Source organism: Branchiostoma floridae, chromosome 8, assembly GCF_000003815.2.
Source record: "Branchiostoma floridae strain S238N-H82 chromosome 8, Bfl_VNyyK, whole genome shotgun sequence".
Lineage (NCBI taxonomy): Eukaryota > Metazoa > Chordata > Leptocardii > Amphioxiformes > Branchiostomatidae > Branchiostoma > Branchiostoma floridae.
The window spans coordinates 24,867,320-24,888,469 of NC_049986.1; the positions used below are offsets into that span (position 1 = coordinate 24,867,320).

The 21,150-nt window shown below is 43.5% G+C and overlaps 1 protein-coding gene across 2 annotated transcripts in view; it reads left to right on the forward strand.

Moving 5' to 3' along the window:
• Nucleotides 1–13,379, forward strand: part of LOC118421714 (kinesin-associated protein 3-like) — a 107,805-nt gene extending 94,426 nt beyond the window's left edge. For both annotated transcript variants that reach the window (XM_035829193.1, XM_035829194.1), the window contains 2 exons: nt 9,291–9,390; nt 12,733–13,379. In XM_035829193.1, the coding sequence (XP_035685086.1) occupies nt 9,291–9,390; nt 12,733–12,895 (263 nt within the window). In that variant the 3' untranslated portion in view covers nt 12,896–13,379. The remainder of the gene's footprint in view (nt 1–9,290; nt 9,391–12,732) is intronic.
• Nucleotides 13,380–21,150: the final 7,771 nt, after the last annotated feature.

Genomic DNA, 21,150 nt, shown 5'->3' on the forward strand with positions numbered 1-21,150 from the left:
CCCCCCCCCCCATCTGGACAACCCCCCTCTTGGGTTCCCAGTAAGCTTGTGTTATAAAATGCTAGTAGTCCTGATCAAATGTTATTTCCTTCATGTCATCATTATCTACAGTAACTGAATATGATTTTGTAAAAGCCCTGTCTGTTGTAGAGTAGAGCTGTGAAATACAAATAGACACAGATGGAAACATACAATATGTAAATCATTGAATATGATAGAATAACTCTGCATCTGCACCTGGGCATGTTGTATTGCACCCCTGTGGTGCTAAGTGGGCTCCTGTGATACCAACACCTCCAGCTTGTTCTGATCTAATGTCTTATTATTACAAACTCCTTCAAGAACCTCCAGACCTGCCACGCCACCCGACCCCATTCTGTCACACTCCTTAAAGAAGATGTAGCAAGGACCAAGAAGTCTTAAAACTTACCCCGAAGTGTCTCAGAAGTCGCCTTCAGGTACAGACAAGTCTTGGTCAGAACTCCAAGTCTTCAGCGGTTAAGGCAATTACTTTCACCGGTACCACTCCCGCCAACCTCAGCACTAACTGTCTAACAGTGGCTGATATCAGGACTAGTCCATGTGGGCATTTTGGCAGGGGTGGAAGATTATGATACAGGAAACATACACATCACAATATAGTAGAGGTACTGCTTTCAAAGGTTGTGACAATCTAATTCTTGGGCTGCTCATTTAATAAAAATTGTATAACTGTCCTCTAAAGTCATAATATCACTGAGTCTTATCATACATACATCAACGGCCTGAGGTCGGGACTAGGCTTGTATATCAGCCTTATCATTTGATGTGTTGTATTACCTTTAGCACTTTGAAGGAGTTTTTTGGCTTCCAATATTCCCTATTGGTTATAGGGTTAGGCAGTAGGGAGAAATATTGCTGACTTTTAATTTCTTGAACAGTGTCCTTCACATGGATGCAAAGCATATTTTCCCAAGAAGATTCTCCGAATCGTTTTGGGGAGCTTCTTAGGAATTAAACACTTGCACTTACTGTGTTGATGTGCACCCATATAACAGGAGGAACTGGCATATGTTCTCAAGAAGTTTCTCTTAATCCATTTGGGAAGCTTCTTCTTGTGTAAATTAAGCACTTTCACTTATGAGGTGAACCCACAACAAGAGGAACTGGTGTATATTTTCAAGAAATTTCTCTTAATCCATTTGGGGAGCTTCTTGTAAGAATAAGGACTTTCACTTTCTGTGTTAGTGTGCACCCAGAATTCAGGGCCTTGTCTGCTTATTCCCCAGAAGTTTCTCTAAACTCATTTGGGGAGCTTAGAATTAAACGCTTTTATTTTCTGTGTTGATGTGCACCCATATAACAGGAGGAACTGGCATATGTTCTCAAGAAGTTTCTCTTAATCCATTTGGGATGCTTCTTCTTGTGTAAATTAAGCACTTTCACTTATGAGGCGAACTCACAACAAGAGGAACTGGTGTATATTCTCAAGAAATTTCTCTAAATCCATCTGGGGAGCTTCTTGTAAGAATAAGCCAGTTTCACTTTCTGTGTTGATGTGTGCCTTCTATTCGTGGTTGGGCTAATGTATTTACTGACCGGCCGACTCCCCCAGCGTACTATTGACACTATTTGTCCAATTTCTACAATTGTAATACCGATCCGCGGAGCCTGGTAGAAGCTAAGAATAAGGACAGTTTCACTCTCTGTGTTTATGCGCATCCCTTTGCATATGTTCCCGTGCAGTTGTCAGATTCCCCAGAGCCTTTATTGATAAACCCTGCGCCCCTGCTACTGACCTCTGACCTCTGCGGCTATAAACTCTTAAGGAACACTGGAGCCAAACAGTGAAAGTGAAGGAGTAAGGGTCGGGTCTCAAGGGTCAGGCCCCAGCGCTTCTTAAGATGTGAGAAAAGAAGACATCTCAAGGAAGTGGTGATGGGTGGTTAGAGGTGACCTTGAAGAAACTTTTTACAGTCTTCTACTGGGTGTGAAAGTGCAACATCAACTTTTGTGTTGCTCTGTTCGATTGGTCCATTGCAAGTTTGCTTGTTTTGTGTCGCTCTGTTTGATACGTCATTGCATCTAGTTTACTTTTTTATGCATGACAGGTTTGTTATACTTATCCTGGAAGTTGATTGGTCAATCAGAGGTCTGTTAACATCTATTATCATAATACCGGTACGTTTACGACGATTTCTCTAGCCATACTGATTTGACAAATTGTCAACGCATCATTTTCTCCAGTTACATGTTGCTGTTATAGGTTACCCTTGCCACTTCTTCTGTGTAACTTTTCTGCCACTCTTGTCCTGCTAAAAGCGTAATATTGTAATTGTAACATGCCGCGGAATTACACGGAGAACGGGCGCGTGGTTGGGAGGGGGTAAAAAATACCGGTAGGAAGAAACACGGCACAATTAACTGCCGCTATGTACATTTATACATCCTCTGATGTTCCTTCCTTTTCTGTCAGTAAATGCATAAAACATAAACCTGCATGAGCATACAAAATGTCATGAGAAAACGGACGTATACTGTCAAGAATTTTCATTTAACTTCTGTCCGTCACAACCGCTATGACGTAACACTTCACTGCTAGCGTAGATATAAAAATGGCGGGAAAATGGCTGCGTACGTTCAATTTTGCCCATTCAGTCATAGATCCGGGCTATTATGCAACGGTTCTTCACACTTTTACATGAGTTGTAGGTCACCAACAGAAATTCAAGATTGTTGTTGAATCATGTTCGTCTTGTGCCGTGAGCATGTGTAATTATGATCTATAAATTTGGCAATGAATGTGACAGTGTGTTCGTCCCACGACGAGCTGCCTACCCCGAAAAAGATACTGAAAACTTTTGGCCTTGTTGTCTTTGAATGCATTGTTATCGATGCTTTGTAAATGATGTATTGGACACCTAGATGTCTGAAGTGTGCACAGCTATGAAATAACTATTGTTGCATGTGTACATGTAGATCTCTTTAAGTTCCGGTATTTTGAATCTACCGGTATAAGTCTTACTACCGGTATTATGCCAATGCATGTTATATGTGTCTTTGTAGTTGATTGGTCAATTCCAAGTTTAATCATACTTGATAAGATAGTAGACATAATTTGAAGGATTTCAGGTTCTGTTCTATTTGATATGTGATTATTGATGTGAAAATCTCTGTAATTAACCATTTAGAGTTGATAGTGTTTAACTTGTTCTGAGTTCTTTCAGTTTCAATTCCTTTTTACTCTTATGTTCAATAAAGCAAATAGATACTAAGTAGATAATCAAGTCCCATATTTCAGACTGGTGGATTTTGATATTGCTCCTAACACCTGGTCCAGATGTCGAGTCTTGTTTTAGTGCATGTTTTATCAAGTAAAACATAGGCACTAAATCTGGTCCTGGAAGGTGGAAGACTTCTTATTACACTTTCCAGGGGGTCTCTACTATATCTCAGCCCAGGTGCTAGAGTACAAAATGTCATGTACATATTACTACCTCAATGGTGTCATCTCTCATAGTCTAATACCTAACAAGAGTATCAAATCTGGGCATTTAGGACTGTATATCATACAGTATCGCATGTGTGCGTATATGACATACAAGACCACACTTGTGCATATACATTGCAGAAGATACATGCCCATCAGTATCACACGTGTTTGTATCTAATACAGTATCTCTCCCCCGTGCGTATAGAAGCAATGTGCCCATCCGTATCACATGTGTGCATACATGTATATGACATACAAGACGACACATGTGCGTATAGAAGCTCCAAGCCCATGTGTTAAAAACTTTAATGACCACACAGTGATGCACACATTCACACCCTGTGTCCGTTCTGTGTTGACTTCACACTTGGCCTTCAACTGACCATCACAACTGCTCGGACATTTCTGGGTCAGCTGCTGGGAGTCTTCCGAGTCATAACGTCTTGTCCTTGTCCTTCAGCACAAGGGCATTAGTGACCTCTAAGCCAAGGTGAAGAAACACCTTGATCATTAGTGGGGATACAATGTATTACTATTACGTACTGCAGACTAGAGACCCCACACACACTCACTCACACATATTACATACTGCAGACTATATGCTTGAGGCTTACACATGACTACCGCTTACACAGGGCCGGGGGCTTACACAGGGCCGTGGGCTTTACTATGCCATCTGAAATGACGAATGCAATCCTTGGCAAAACACATCCAAGCTGGTTTGACCCAATAGGATCGAACCCACAGCTCCACGGGATTCTTGTAGACTCCTGCTTTTGGAGTGTTGTCTGTTTTCTAGCAGTACTAATCTGTTTATACACGGTTACATCTGCCGGTGTACACGTGCAGCCCCGACATAACATTGACATTCCTGAGTATGTTACATGGTGTATGTGGGGAGTACTGTTGGGGAAATACTGGCCTGCGGGAACAATTTAAACAATACCTCAGTAAGCTGTTGGGGAAATAGTGCTTTGCTGTACGGACTTAAACACTACAGTAACTGTTGATATGCCAACAATCTTGTGCCCTTGGGAACGACACTTTCCTCACTTCACTCAGATGGAAATGAGTATTTCAGTAAAGGAAGTCCCTCAAATAGGACGTTAAATGAAGGTCCCACATTTGAATAGAGCCACACGTTGGTGTAAAGGCATGCTTACTATACCAGTCGTACCCCAATAAGAGTATAATCATTTATACTGTGGGTTCATGTTATTTTTGCAAGAATGTTGTGGTGGAAGGGAAATGACAGTTGTTTAAGAATTGCTTTTTTTTCTTGTTTTTCAAGTTGCTCAGTAGCTGAAATTTTGAACCAACTATTCTCTTGTGAGATTTACATTTTGTAATGTACTTGAAGAAAAAGTCAAGATCCATAGAAATGTTTTTATTAACTTAAAGACTCTCCATAAGTCGACAACTTCTCCTTGTACCAACATTTGCTCCACTGAAGAAAACCTGGAAAAATCCTTAAGTTAAAGTAGAAATCACAAATCTGTCTGTATGGTGATCAAACCATGTTTTCTTTGTCACCTCGCTGTAACTGATACTTAAAATCAACAGCTTGATTGTGGACAAACAGAACAGAAAGTTCTCAGATTACAACAGTTACTGAAAAGTTAACACCTGAAAAAATTCTTGAGAACAAGTAGAAGTTGTACAACCCTTTCAGTAAAAAAAAAAATCTAAAGGAGAAAGTTCTCAAATTACAGTTGAAAACCACCTGGAAAAGGAGCAGGCCCTGTCTCTAAGGAGAGGGTCTGCATGGGGCTCCTGACAACATTTGATGCAGAATTCAGAAGAAGTCCGTACGTATTACAGTAACACTAAAATTAAGGAACTTCAAGGCAATTACACAAAATTTGGTCACCTTGCTACGAAGCACATGGATAACACGGCTTTCCCTGTGAATTATAGAAAATCAAACTAGCCTTAAGGTTCCGGTTCGGAATTTCAAGTGTCCAGATATCTAAATAGTCCCTAAGAATAAGACGCAAATCAGAGGTTGTCTCCATAGTTTTAGCTCTAGATTTTTCGGCTATCGCTTTAAAAGTCTATAATCTTTTATACTTCTCCAAATGCTTGTTGTTCGTAGCGTTTTATGGTGTCGGAGATTTGATCGTGCGGCAAACACTTCCTGGTATTAGTGCGCGCGATAGCGGTAAAGCGTTTCGTCGCCTGATTACCCAGATCATGCGTTCTATGTGCGTTTTGGGTGTTTCAGCGCCATCGGAGCTTGCGGAAAACGTATCGGATAACTTTTTTTCCTTTTTACTCAGTATACAGAAGAAGTCTTGACCTTCATTGCCATATGAGTCATTATCCCAGGAAAATTCATTTTTTCCGTGTAGCGGCCTGTAAACAATGGCCCCAAATTAGCAATTTTTTGATGAAAAGCATATATTTTTGATGGTTTTTACCAAAAATAACATTTCTACAGAAAATGTCAAATGAGCCTGTCAGCGACAACACACACTTTTCTATCGGAAACATTGAATTATCCGAAAAACGGTGTTTTGAGAAGCGTTTAGTGCTTTTCTCAGAGACAGTCAAATCGGCCCCAAATCCTGAAAAAAACTCCGAACCGGAACCTTAAGGAAAAGAGCATGCAGACCCTCTAAGACGATCAGACCTTTATCACCTTGAAGTAACTGATACTCTTAGTGATAAACATTATGGGCATGGGAAGGAAACGTGGTAAAGTCTTGATGAAACTTTCTTATGGTAAAACTCTTTCTTTTGTTTCCTCTGAAAACAACTTCAAACCACAGGTCTGTTGGCTAGGTGATCAGTGCACGTTTTCTAAATCATCACCTGCAAAGTCTTGTGTTAAAAAAAAACACCATCAAAACTCTCACGTTTCTTAAGAAAACAAGTTTGAACCACAAGAAGGTGGTGTAAGGTGACCAAATTAAACTTTCTTCAAGACATTGTAACTGATACTTAAGATGTGATGACCATTCCTTGCCAAGGAGACTTCAAAGTCTTGGAATATTAAGTTAAACTTAAAGAAATGACATCATTTCTCAGTGAAACCTTAAAGTTTACTAGTAAAATACATTGTCAAGTTAAATGTACAAAGTTGAGTCACTTTGACATTTTACAATCATGTAGATTTTACATGTACCCTGATCTGTTCAACACCTTACTGTACTGGAAGTGATAAAACATCATAATCCAAACCTTGGAAATAGTCCATAAGGTCCCCATAATGATAACATTTATATTTCCCTCAGTACAAAAAAAAATATTTCTTCACCTATGACATCTGAAGTGGAGATTTTAACTGGCAGTGCAAGTTTAAAGTCTTGAAAAAGCTCTAGGCCACCAATTCCTTGTACTTAGTCAGTTAGTGGAAACTAAATGTTTCCAGTTCTGTGACATCTGATACCCAACTATCCAGGTAGGACAGATTCTGAGGTCTGGAGTAGTTCAGCAAATTTATGAGTCACCATCTGGAATATAAGATCCTACCGCCTGGTCGTAAATATGACATGCCACTGGGGAAACAGTTTTCCCAACTGGAAGGGAAACAGAAAGGTTTCTAGGCCACATGGAAAAATCTTGAGTACTTCATCATCATTGAATTGGAGAATCATTTTAACCTCTATATTATTTACTGCCAAACCCCATAACCGAATTTTATACAACGTTAACTGTCAGTGGTGCCTAGCAAGTATTGGCCACCTGAACAGACTGGAGGCTCTGTTTGAGTTCACTGGGCTTTCCTGTGCCAAGGAACGGTCCGACTGTTATCCCATCCTACTACAGTCCAACATCCAAGGCCAGGGTAGTGCAGTTGTCAAATTGTTTTTTTCCCAGCCTGTAAACAGACTCTATTCTCTAGAGTACTTAATAAAGAACTTAATGATTTAAGAAAGGTGTTCCAGAGTTGACCCGTCTTTTCTGTCCCAAGAAACACTGTTGTCCCTGAAAGTCCTACATCTAAGGCCAGGGTACCAGTTGTCAAATGTTTCATTCTCAGCCCCGTATACAGACTAGATTCTATATTCAAGAGCACTTAATGATGAACTTAATGATTTAAGAAAGGCTTACCAGAGTTGACCCGTCTTGTCTGACCCAAGGAACACGTATTGTCCCTGAAAGTCCAGAGTACCAGTTTTCAGATCATTTTTTTGTTCCCAGCCTGTATACAGACTTGATCCTCTAGAGCACTGAAGAAGTGATGATTAAAGAAAGGACCTGTATTTTCTGTCCCAATGAACCAAACTGTTCTCCCCATCCAACATGCAAGGCCAGAGTAACCTTACCAGTTGTCCCATGCTTTGCTCCTAGCCCTACATACAACACTTTATGGAGTGCTTCATGAAGAACTGATGATTAAAAAAGGCTTACCAGAGTTGACCTTTCCCAAGAAACATTGTTGTCCCCTGCAACATGCAAGTACAAGTTGGCTCGTGTTTGTTGCCAGCCCTATAGAAGTAACATTTTATGCAGTCCTTCATTAAGAACCGATGATTAAAAAAGGCTTACCAGAGTTGACCTTTCTCTCCTGCACCAAACAGCACTGTTTCCTCTGCCCTGCTTTACTGATAGTCCAAAATCCAAGTCCAGAGTACCCTGATATGTTCCCAGTGTAATTCCCAACAGGACAGCCCCACACACTACTGTAGCCTAGCCCTCTCCACACACACTACCAGCCACACTAACCAACCCCCAGGTCCCGCCTACCCTGTACAGGAGCAATACTGTAAAGCAGGAAATGTTCACCATGGTTTTATGCTGTTAATTTTTGCAATGACCCGCAAACATAAAACCACCAAACATGCTTGTTCTGTCTGCAGCTTGCCTAACTCCTTTTTTGATTGCAGACTTAAAACCACAGCGAACACTGAATTTTCTACCTTCCACAAATTTTAAAAAAACTGCAAAGATTCTCCCTTTTACAGTATCTTCTGTGGTCTGTGCTGCTGCCCATTGGGTCCTGTCTCTCTGCTGTTTATGTAGAAACCCGACCCAACCTGTCTGTGTCAACAGTCCCGCCCCCCTCCCACCTTCTGTCTCATGGCTGCAGAGGTCACAAAGGTCATGTCAAGGTCAAGTTTGGTTATTTTGGGTTCCACAGTTTAGTCAGACTGAAGAAAAGTGTGTGAGATCCATGGTTGGGAATGTGTCTGTTTTAGTGTTGTTTGAGAGCCTGGTTAGAAAACTTGACCCCATAAAAGTTGTGGCACATTCCAAGTGCCAACGTCTAAAGACTGGAGATTCCATTGACTGGTTGATAATGGGGGGCTGCTTTTACTTAAAAGATACCCTTACAAATTTGAATTTTGAGGTTTGTTCAAAATACAAAAGCCTATATTTTGTAAGCTGTCTAAGCTATATGTAGGACGGTGTCAGAAGATAGAATGATGGTTTGAATATTTAGAATCTAAGTGCATGCGTGTCGATAAAGAAATGCAGGGTTATAGTTTTCTTAAGAAGCTAAATATGATAGTTCTGTTAGTTTGATTAAGAGGCTATCATGTTTCACTTTATGGATACAGAATCAGAGGGAGTGATAGTTTATGAGGAAGCTGACATGATGTTTTATTTCCGTATGTTCCATACAGAGGCAGGCAGAATGATGGTTTGATTAAGAGGTTAACATGTTTCCCTTTGTCAATACAGAATCAGAAGGAATGATGGTTTATCAAGAACCTAACGAGTAACGTGTTGTTGTTTCCATGTGTTCCATGACGGAATGACAGTTTATTAAAAAGCTAAAGTGATGATGTTTCCGTATGTTCCACAGATGCAGAGGAATGATGGTTTATTAAGAATCTAACCTGTTGTTATTTCCGTATGTTCCATACAGACGCAGACGGAATGATCCTCCACGACGGGAACGTGAGTCCGTCGGACCTGCTCGACGACTACGGCATGCAGAACGGAATGGGGCATCCTGGGTACGGCAGGTCGGTACCAGCGCTTTTCTCTGTTTATATCATTGGTTCAGCAGAAGACATACAATCAATGCACAAATCTTAGCAGAAATACACATTGACCCAGGCAGCACAATGCACTGCAAAGCACACTCGTGAAAAATCACTGTAGAATCACCCACAAACTATATACATGGAGACAATTAGTGGTTTTAAATGTTGTTTAAAGCAACCAACAAAGAACAAGTACTAATCTTCATACATCTTGATTTTAAATGGACATTTTTTGTGACTTTGATTTTCATTTTTTGCAGTCATGTCCTGTAATCACCTGAGTGCTTCATTTGTGTAGGTTCCAGTATCTCAAGCATGTCAAGCACGCCTCCTATTGTCAAGCTATCAAACTGCACCCCCAGTACATGAACAGTATGCACAATGCAAAATATATGTCAGTGCATGCTATGTATATTTGTACAGTACACCCCACCCTGTATTTGTGTGATGCCCCCTGTTGTCCAGCCACCAAACTGCGCTACTGTACATTGTGACATACATTACAGCCCATCTGTACATGTGTGCCCCCTATTGTCCAATGATCAAACTGCACCCTACTGTACATACATTCCAGCCCACCTGTACATGTGTGCCCCCTATTGTCCAGTGATCAAACTGCACCCTTACAGCCCACCTGTACATGTGTGTCCCCTATTGTCCAATGATCAAACTGCACCCTACTGTACATACATTCCAGCCCACCTGTACATGTGTGCCCCCTATTGTCCAGTGATCAAACTGCACCCTTACAGCCCACCTGTACATGTGTGCCCCCTATTGTCCAGTGATCAAACTGCACCCTTACAGCCCACCTGTACATGTGATGCCCCCTATTGTCCAGTGATCAAACTGCACCCTTACAGCCCACCTGTACATGTGATGCCCCCCTATTGTTCAACAATCAAACTGCACCATCAACATCATACTGTGCATACATTGTAGCCCACCTGTACATGTGACATACATTCCAGCCCACATGTACATGTACATGACTATACATTCCAGCCCACCTGTACATGACTATACATTCCAGCCCACCTGTACATGTGACTATACATTCCAGCCCACCTGTACATGTGACTATACATTCCAGCCCAGCTGTCGCCCGTCTGTGCTTCATGATGAGTGACGGACAGGTCCTGGACGAGTTCGGACGCCCGCTCTCGCTGTCTCTCACACACACCAGGTTTAACACTCATATACCCGAGGGGTGCACAGTAGACATGGTGTAGGGTACACTCACCAAATCAGCACAACTGTTTAACATGCTGGCCACATTGTATAGGTTAAGGAACAGATCATGAAGGTCTTACAACAGGAATCAAGCTTGTGTGTGAAGGTCATCTTTATGTGCATCAGGTCATAGGTGAAAGGGTAAAGGTGAAGTATGCAGCTTTGGTAAGGTGAGGGACAAGATCAGACTCTGTAAGTGGTGCCCTTTGTGCTGATTGGAGAGTTGGCAGTTGTATTCATGATGCTGATTGGTCATCAGTGTATGGTGCTGGTTGGTTATGGAGCTGGTCTGTTTAAAGTGCTGATTTGCCAATCAGTAAACCTGTCCATGGTGCTGATTGGCCAGTCAGTAGATCTGTCCATGGTGCTGATTGGCCAGTCAGTAGATCTGTCCATGGTGCTGATTGGCCTGTCAGTAGATCTGTCCATGGTGCTGATTGGCCAGTCAGTAGATCTGTCCATGGTGCTGATTGGCCAGTCAGTAGATCTGTCCATGGTGCTGATTGGCCAGTCAGTAGATCTGTCCATGGTGCTGATTGGCCAGTCAGTAGATCTGTCCATGGTGCTGATTGGCCAGTCAGTAGATCTGTCCATGGTGCTGATTGGCCAATCAGTAGATCTGTCCATGGTGCTGATTGGGCAGTCAGTAGATCTGTCCATGGTGCTGATTGGCCAATCATTAGATCTGTCCATGGTGCTGATTGGGCAGTCAGTAGATCTGTCCATGGTGCTGATTGGCCAGTCAGTAGATCTGTCCAAGGTGCTGATTGGCCTGTCAGTAGATCTGTCCATGGTGCTGATTGGCCAGTCAGTAGATCTGTCCATGGTGCTGATTGGCCAGTCAGTAGATCTGTCCATGGTGCTGATTGGCCAGTCAGTAGGTCTGTCCATGGTGCTGATTGGCCAATCAGTAGATCTGTCCATGGTGCTGATTGGCCAGTCAGTAGATCTGTCCGTGGTGCTGATTGGCCAGTCAGTAGATCTGTCCGTGGTGCTGATTGGCCAGTCAGTAGGTCTGTCCGTGGTGCTGATTGGCCAGTCAGGAGATCTGTCCATGGTGCTGATTGGCCATTTAGTAGATCTGTCCATGGTACTGATTGGCCACTCGGTAAATTTGTCCAGAGTACTGATTGGTCAATGGACCCTTCCAGCCGAATGGGATATCGAACAAATAGAACCCCCTATTCTATTTCGAATACTCGGTCAAAAACAGCCCTAGTGAGACAGGAATGGGCAATGAAAAATGCTATGCCTTTTTTGTTGAAGGCTATTCCGACCGAGTACAGTTGTTTTGGGAAGGGTAGGCGCTACATAGCATTACTTTCTTCCTGGACAGGATGCGCATGTAAAGCAATGTACGTAGAAGAGACAGGACTCTGCACTGGTGGACTTTGTAGTAGTGTCTTATATTTGGCACGTGGTACAAGCTCCCTCTCTGCAAGTGACCGAGCTACTTTCTTCTTAATTTGGTTTTTCTCCTGAGCATGTATGCATATGCCATGCATGCAACAAACGCGGTAGAAAACCTGTAATATATATACGTACCCAGCTTTACACCTACATCGACCGCATGTCAGAAACCGGGCACTCCTGCCCACCAACAAGGTAATATTATGGAGCGCCTCCCGCTTCCGCTTTGACTGAAATTATATCGCCCTTACCGCAGCTATATACGTCCCCTCCTCAAATGACTGTACCCAGTGGATATAGCCTTCCACAAAGAATTCATAGCATTTTTCTTACGCCCGTTCTGAGAGGATTTTAAGGCTCCAAAAGCTAAACCAGAGTCAGCCGGTATTCTCAACTTAATAGCGGCGGCGGCCATGTTTTTGCAACTTGCGCCGTTTTTGACCGAGGTTTTGAAATAGAACCCTCGATCGAACAGGGGGCGGGGCTTATGGTGTTCGGCTGGAAGGGTCCATTGACAGCTATGGCTGTAGTGCTGATTTGCTAGTTGCTACCCTACCAGTATGCTGATTGGCTAGTTTGAACCCAACAAGCATGCTGATTAGCTAGTTTGAACCCAACAAGCGTGCTGATTGGCTAGTTTGAACCCTACCAGCGTGCTGATTGGCTGTTGTGTTGCAGGTACGACCCAGGATACGACGGTCCGTACTTCATGATGAACGGGCAGCCTGTGGATGAGTACGGCCGTCCTGCGTACCCGTACGAGGTGCCTGTCGATCCGTACGGCCGGCCGATAACCCCAGCCGATATGGAGGGGGAACATCCGGGATACGGGTACAGATAGGGCCGGGGAAGGGAGTCAATGGTAGCCAAACAACAAGTAAAACAGCTACGTTGTAAGAGATGCAAGAATGTTACAGTAGATAAGTAATACGAAACAAGTAATGACAGTGAGTCAGTAACAAATTTGTCGTCCATATTTAATCATTTTTCCATTCATATCATACAAGCAGTAGAAAAATATTCTCATCTAGATATTACCATTTTATGCGCTTGCAACAGACATGGTAGACTACTTACTAGTGTACATTCATTAAGCATTCAAATTAAGAGTTCAAATGTATAACTTGAAATTCATTTGATTTCTGGTATCTCCAATTGCAGTTGAACAGTGTTTGTTTTTTCCCCTAAAAGAAAACTGTTAAAGTTTGACTTTCTTAACAGGATTCGTACCGGTAGCATTCATTCTCATGGAAGTCTGTGGTACATTGTGTGTAGATATTGTTTTCCTGGTTTTTAAATATGAACATATGCTTTATGGTGTAAGTTTGATTTGTACAATGTTTTAATTTTTTTTTAAGACTGCATTGTTTGCTGTAGCCTAGCTCACAGACTTTATAACTTTGAATCACAAGCTGTGAAATAGTAATATTCTCCAAGCAGGCCAGTACCATACAGCAGAACCCCCCAACCCCTGACCGAAACCTCTGCTTGGAGAATATTACTATTTCACAGCTAATACATGTTATACATGAGAGCCTAAACTAATTGTATTAGAGGAGAGAAGTGTGTGAGTTTTACAGTTTTTCTCCCAATAGTAAATGCATGTGATGTCATCTGTAATCCTTTACTCTACTTACAGCTGTGTGAACATATTGTGATGTGAATTAAAAGTATAGCAGTCAATAACGATAACATGTCAATGCTTTCTTTTGATCTGATAGTCTAAACTGCAGTTCCTTAGATGATGATAGGTGGCATCGCTGAGCTGTACACTACAGTAACCAGAGAAGCCAGCCAGACTGATGTAGGGACTGGTAGTTATTGTTGTCGTTTGTTTGTTTGTTTATTAATGAGGAATGAGGGTGTCACGAGGTGACATCGTGATCACTCTGTGATCACCCCTGGTGTGGGGAGTGTCACCCGAGTAATTGGGAGCAGATGTACAGGGGTTTGAGAAGGGACACGTATCAGGGTAGGGGATTCCAGCTAGAGACGCCGACAGGGTAGGACGTGCCCAGATTGTCCTGAATAAAGTTATCATCTCCGCAACATCATGCCTCTGTCCTGATCCTTGACTTGACTCACTACCATGCCACCGTGACATCTGGTAGTACGGCTGGGGTGAGTCAAGTGCAACGGACGGGACAGGGGCAACGAGAGGGACAAGGAGAGTTGAGCGAGTGACGGTGACCGAGCGAGAGGAAGGAGGAGGGGAGGCGTCCAGCAAATACAGGCTGAGTGACCCCGACACTGAGAGAGGCACCGGCCTACCGAGCCCGCGGGGTTGACCAGCAAGGGGCAAGACGACGCTGAGCGAGTGTCGGTTACACAGTCGAGCAGGAGGGGAGGCGTCCGAGAGATGCAGGCCGAATTCGACACTGACAGAGCTCCGGCCCGGAGTGCGGCAGTAACGACCTGTGGTAGCGGCAAAGAGAGCGGCAGTGGCCGGTGCAAGGCTGGACAGCCACGCGGCGGGCGGGATGGTGGCCGGAGAAAGAGCGGGCCCGGGCAGAGAGTCCATACAGAGAGAGACACAGAAGGAAGGTCGGTGGCTCGCATAATATCATTGGCGCACCGTGTACACCGGCCTAGTTCTGTTACTTACTTTGATAAATGATTTGTTGTAGTAGTTTTAGACTTGTTAGAATGTAGGCAACCAATGTTAGATAAATTATGTCAGTGCTATCAGGAATACAGTATAGATTAGCTGAGCAGCGAGTATCATGCGGACGTGGCGGAAGTCAGTGGGGGGGAGTCACCAGATAGGTCAGTTTAGATGTAAGATAGACAGATAGAGATAGAATTATAGATATACATGTGGGTTTTACTCCCCGGGATAGTAATGTGTAGTTCGTATGATGTTACCATATAGCAGGTCAGGGGTGTCCGGCGTTTCATGTAGTTGTCGGAAGGTCTATTTGTTGTGTTTATGTGTTGAGGAGATATTAATGTTTAAGTCGAGAGGTAGAGGAGAGAGCAGCGGAGTTGAGTTGAGACGTAGATGAGGTGTCGAGGTTAGAAGTCCGGTGTTATGTGTATGTGCGTCAGTGGTTGCTTTGCGTGCCCTGTCCGACCCCAACCTCTACAGGCGAGACTCCACAGCACGACTCGGCAGACAACGACGCCCCGAGGGCCCGACGTCGTATAGAAGTCGTCGTCGTGGGAGCATCCAGCCGGGAGGCCTCTGTGGACAAGACAAGCCTCTTCCCGACGGGCAGAGGAGTTCCTGTCGTTTCCTGTGGTTCCGGGACACACCCGGAAGTGCGCAAGCCGGCCGCCGAGGAGGAAGTTGGCGCGGGACACCTGGCAACCATTTGATGAACTTTTGTTGTTGTAAATTGTTATGTTTTTGCTGTTGTTTTGTAAATGTCGGAATGTCGCTGACCTGCATTGTAGAAGAATTAGTAGTATTGTATAGAAGTATGTAAAAGAAAAGCGGTGATGATCTTCATGATGATAATTGATATGTCCCGGTAATCAATAATTGATAACAGCTGTCAACAATGTGGAAATTGTTTTAAAAATGAGGGGTGAGGTGTCACGAGGTGACATCGTGATCACTCTGTGATCACCCCTGGTGTGGGGAGTGTCACCCGAGTAATTGGGAGCAGATGTACAGGGGTTTGAGAAGGGACACGTATCAGGGTAGGGGATTCCAGCTAGAGACGCCGACAGGGTAGGACGTGCCCAGATTGTCCTGAATAAAGTTATCATCTCCGCAACATCATGCCTCTGTCCTGATCCTTGACTTGACTCACTACCATGCCACCGTGACAAGAGTTGGCCTGCTGAGTGCTTTCTATTGAGGTCATGAAAGAAGTTTTAAGGGTCAGAAAAAATATAACAAAAATACAGATTACTTGATTAATTAAAGGTCTAAGAAGTCTTAAAATGGATTGGTACTATTTTCACATAAATGATATAACAAAAAAACATATAACAAAATGAAAGTTGGCGTAAGGTTTGTTCCAGTTTTTCTGTCTTGTCTGATACGACAAGACTGTTCAGTGGATCAACTAGCAGCAGTGAAGTCAGAAAAAAAATTCTAATTTGGGAATTTCCGCTTCGACAAAACTTTTCAGCTACTTGTTGTAAACCTTCAAGGCAGCTGTCCTATCTCAGGTTAAGTATGACTGTAGTCAGTCAGGACTCCTGACGAGCCAGTTTGCGTCTCATCTGTCTCGCCTGGTTTCCGTACCTTCTCGCTTTTCTATAATCTCCTAAGGCAGCCCAGGCCGATGCCAGGCAGCTGAGGGAAGCAACGATACCATGGTTTTCTGCACGCGCACCATACACGTTTCTTTGCATCTGTAGGGCATGGTTAAAGGAGTCAATGGCTTTGCTGTTCTCACCAAGGTGAAGGTTGGCTGTTCCGATGGATTGGAGTATGGAGGCAGTGTGAGGATGCGCTGTACCATGGATACTCTGGGACAGCTTTAGCTCCTGTTCTAGGTGGTTTATAACGTTTCTGTAATTACCGAGACCGTGCAGAGCAAATCCCATCCGTCTAAGTGTGAGGGCAATGTTGGGATGTGCTGGATCTGAGTCATGGATAGTTTGAAACATCTGCAGTGACTGTTCATAGTAGCCCAGTGCATTTTCGTAATCCCTCAGATCAGTACAGGCTTCTCCCAAGTTACTAAGGGACACAGCAATATTGTTATGAGCTGTTGTCTCACCATAGACAGTTTTGTGCATCTGCAGAGCCTGTTCAAAGAACTTGAATGCTTGTTGGTAATCACCCAGACCTCCCCAGGCAACTCCAGTGTTATTGAGGACGTCGGCAGTTTTAGGATGTGCTGTATCCGGACCAAAGACCCTTTCCAACATATCCAACGCCTCTTCAAGGTATACCAGTGCTTTTTGATGAATCCCAAGGTTATTGCAGGCTCCTCCAAGGTTGTTCAGGGTGTTTGCAATGTTGGCATGTGCGGTGTCTGGACCATACATTCTCTTGTACATCTGAAGTACCTCTTCATAGTACTTCATTGCCTTAAAGTCATCACCTAGTTTGCTCCAAGCTGTTCCCAGGTTGTTGAGGGAGATGGCAATGTGAGAATGTGCTGTACTTGGGCCATGGATCCCCTTTAAGATTTGAAGAGCCTCTTCGTAGCAACTGATTGCCTTGTCTTGTTCATCTGAACTCCACCAGATGTGTCCGATGTTGTTAAGAGCCTGCGCAACATCTGGATGTTCATCGCCGTAGATTTCTCTTGTCATTTCCAGTCCCTGTTGCAGATAGATATGTGCCTGTTTCTTATCCGGATAGAGCCACGATGCTCCCAGGTTTGTGAGTGTTGATGCAACTACAGGATGCGTCTCACCATAAAAAGCCCTGTACATGTTCAGTGCCAGTTCCCTGTAGCTGATAGCTTTCTGGGGATTCCCAAGTTCATGACAGGCCGCTCCTAGGCTGGTAAAAGATACAGCAATATCAGGATGTGCCGATATCTGACCATACAGACTCCTTCTCATCTGCAGAGATTTCTCAAAGAACCTGATAGCCTCCTGGTAATCACCCTTGTCAATCCAGACTAAACCAACGTTGTGAAGTGACGTGGCAATGTTAGGATCTGACGTACCATAAACCCTACAACTCATCTCTAATGTTCTTACAAAATAGTCGACGTATGCTTTGTTGTGGTCTCCAAGCTTTTGATAGGTTAACCCCAGAAATGAGAGGGCTGTGGCAATACTAGAATGTGGTGTACTTTTTCCGTACAACTTGGTACATATATCCAGTGCCCTCTGAAAGTAGTTGATTGCTTCCATATAATTAGCCAACTCATACAAGGATGACCCTATTCTGGTTAGTGACATGGCAATTCTAGGATGCCCAATACCTAGCAAGCTGAACATGTGGGACATCTGATGTGCTTGTTCAAAGTAGTGGATGGCTTGTTGATGATCTCCCATGTTTTGCCAAGCTAACCCTAACATCAATAGTAATTCTTCTCTTGTCGACACATCAGCGCCTTTGTCCAAAGCCTCTTCACAGCATTCAGCAGCTTCCATGTTGTAGCCCAGTGTCACGTACATCCATCCTTTTTCCAAAGGGGAGTTGTCAAATAACCTGGTGTTTTTTAGCAGACTCTTGTGCCCAGAGTATGCTTGTTTATTAGACAGAGACTTCCTGAGCGGATTTGCTGTGAAGTAGTATCTGAACAGCTGGTGGACATCAGAAATGTAGAACACCTTCTGCAAGTGAACAGTTTGTTCGTCGCTGTCACCCTGTGTTGTTGTCATTGCCGACAGAGCTGACAGGTTTTCCTTCTGTCCACCATTTGCCATGTAGGTTCTCAGTCTGAGTTCTGCTGAGATGCTGACCAGCACCTTCAGGTGATGTGAGTTTTCTGCACTAACGACTTTGGCTCTTTTCATGTCGTCAATTGTTCTCCACACTGTGGTCGGTAAAATGTCTTTACATAGTGCCAAACAGTCCACCGCTACAGACGGGAATCGGTAGATCTCCTTCTTCACATCGAAAAGGACGGAAGTGGGTCTTTGCTCTTCAGCCTTTGTCAGATTCTCCTGAATTATCTCCTCCGCCAGCTTCCGAGCCATCTCTCCATCGCGAGCCTTCAGCTTGTTGGTGATAATGGCGACATAGTCATCAACTAATCCCTGCTCTCCTACTATCATGGATACGTTTCTCAAGACACTACAGAGGTGATATCCTTCCTGAAGGTATAGAGAAGCATCAGTTTCTAAGATCTCTGCCATGTTCCTTGGTGTGCGGATGAGTTCACTAGCTTCTTCAGTCGCCGTTCCCTGTCTGCCCAGTGGGGTCTTGCTCGCTTTCGGCATGGAGCCGTCAAACGCAAACCCACGTGGTGTAATAGAGTCATAATACCAGTTGTCCAGTGGGTCGTCTGAGTCGAAGTCATTCAGACTTGTTATCCCCATGGCTGGGAGGATGGTTTCTCCCAGGTTGACCACCTTGAGGTGCAGGTAGTGAGTCAGTCGCCGGAAATACGCGACATTTGCGTCATTTTCCTCCTCTATCAAGATGGCGAACTCCAGGTCTGAGTATGGAGTTACCAGCCCTGTGGCCTGTGAACCCAAACCTATCAGGGCATACTTACAGGGAGGGGAACCCATCACTGCGATACACTCATCTACAAGTTGGGTTATGAATGCCTTCCTGTCCTTAGAGATCTTCTCAAACAACCGTCTGACAGCGTCAGCTCGCTTAGCTTCTATCTCTCTTGCTGACTGACTTTCCTCGTCATGTATGTAGGGATTCAGCTCTTCGTCGATGGTTTCCATTTCCTGTTTGATCTGGGCCCGGATTTTCCTAAGCTCATCTTTATGTTTACGAGCGTTATCCATGTACACTCTGTCAGTAATAGAATCTATAGCTAAGGCATACTTAAGGAACAATCTTTCTGTTTCTGTAACTGCTTTGTTAAGCTTGCGTTTTAAGGCTCTATTCCCAGACCTTGCCACTGCTGCCTGGTACAGCGCCGCCGCCTTGACAAAGTCTCCCCCGTCTCCTGTTTGACAGCCTTGCCTGCAGTAGACATCGCCCAACTTGTGCAGGGGTGACACCTCTTTTTCATATTGTAGACCTGTGGGATCTGCAGAGAAATGTCAAGGAATACATTTATCTCGACCAAAAAAAAGCTCCATATCATGAAAACTGAAAAAGATCCAACCCATACTCGATATGCCACATTTGAGGTGATTCCTGGTTCCTTTGTCAGATGGTCTATAAGCTACCAAAGTCTGACTTATTTTTCTATCATCTTACCTTCCCTTGTAGACGTTCCTGCACAGTTTTTATTCATACATCTCATTAAGATTACTGCAATCCACATGTACAACATAGTTCCAAGATAAGTTCTTTCCTACCTCTGACATGTACGAGCCTGAGAGCTGCTGCAAAGTGTTTCTCTGCTGAGTCCAGGTCTCCCCCATGTAGAGCCTCCTCTCCTTTCTGTAGGTGTTCTCTGTACTGGCTGGAGAAATTTTACAAAACAGATCACGGTAAATAGGGTGTAGTACAGATTGGACAGAAAGGTGTCACAGATTTTGGTGTTAAATGCCGAGGTACATAGACAGTACTTGATTCGTTACACAATTAAGTGACAGTCACTTTTATCAAACATATCATGAAGCTTAATTTTTTTATATCTCCTTCCTACTACATGTACTATTTCGTCATCAATTCATCGGTGTCCTATATTGATACTGACTGGTGTAATGTTCATAACAAGTATTGGACCACTGTCGGTAAAAGTGAAAAAGGTGCTGTTAAAATAGTTTGTTTGTTTGTTTATTTCACAACTTTTAAATGTTCTCTTTCCAACGAAGAAAGCAACACAACATTTTCAATGTCTTTTATGAATTATCACATTAAATACAATACAAGATTTGTTGACACGACAAAAAAGTATGGTCAACTATAAACTATAAAAGACATAAGCGTCCTGTCAACTGAGGTCACTTACTTTAATATATCCGCAACAAGACGGCCATGACCTTCAGATGTGATGGAGGTTGTGACCTTGACCATGCTGTTTTCATTGGTCAGCTCATGTCTAGTCGCCATATTGTCTCGTCGAGTCATCTGTAAAAACAAACACAAATGGTCTAGCTGCTATACCACAGATTTACGCCATGCTTAAGACTTTGTTATCAAAGGCTATTACTCTTGTTTACGACGCTTTCCACCAATGCCAATACTCTTACCAAAGTGCAAAAATAAAACTAATCATCTAAGTCAAAACAAGACAATTTAATCGCCATGACGTGGGCGCGCCTCTCATTTATTTATTTATCAATTCATTTATTAGTCTGTGACCAGAACCTCTGGTCGACAGACTTTTAGTTTTGTCTGGTTTTCGCGCGTTCGCAGCTGTATCTGTATGTTCCCATTGTCTGAATTCTATGTGGTTTGGCAGGTCCTCTGTACTGAGGTTGACGATGATGCACGTGGATTTTTTTGGCGGCAGGTGGTCTTATTACGGATGTTATAAAACTAACACCCCTACAAAATGTTCATCTTCCGGTGTATTGGTCCAGATTCCCTGTATATGGGTCATGCGGTAATTGATATTGTCAAGCAGATACGTGGTTTTATCTGATCGTCAA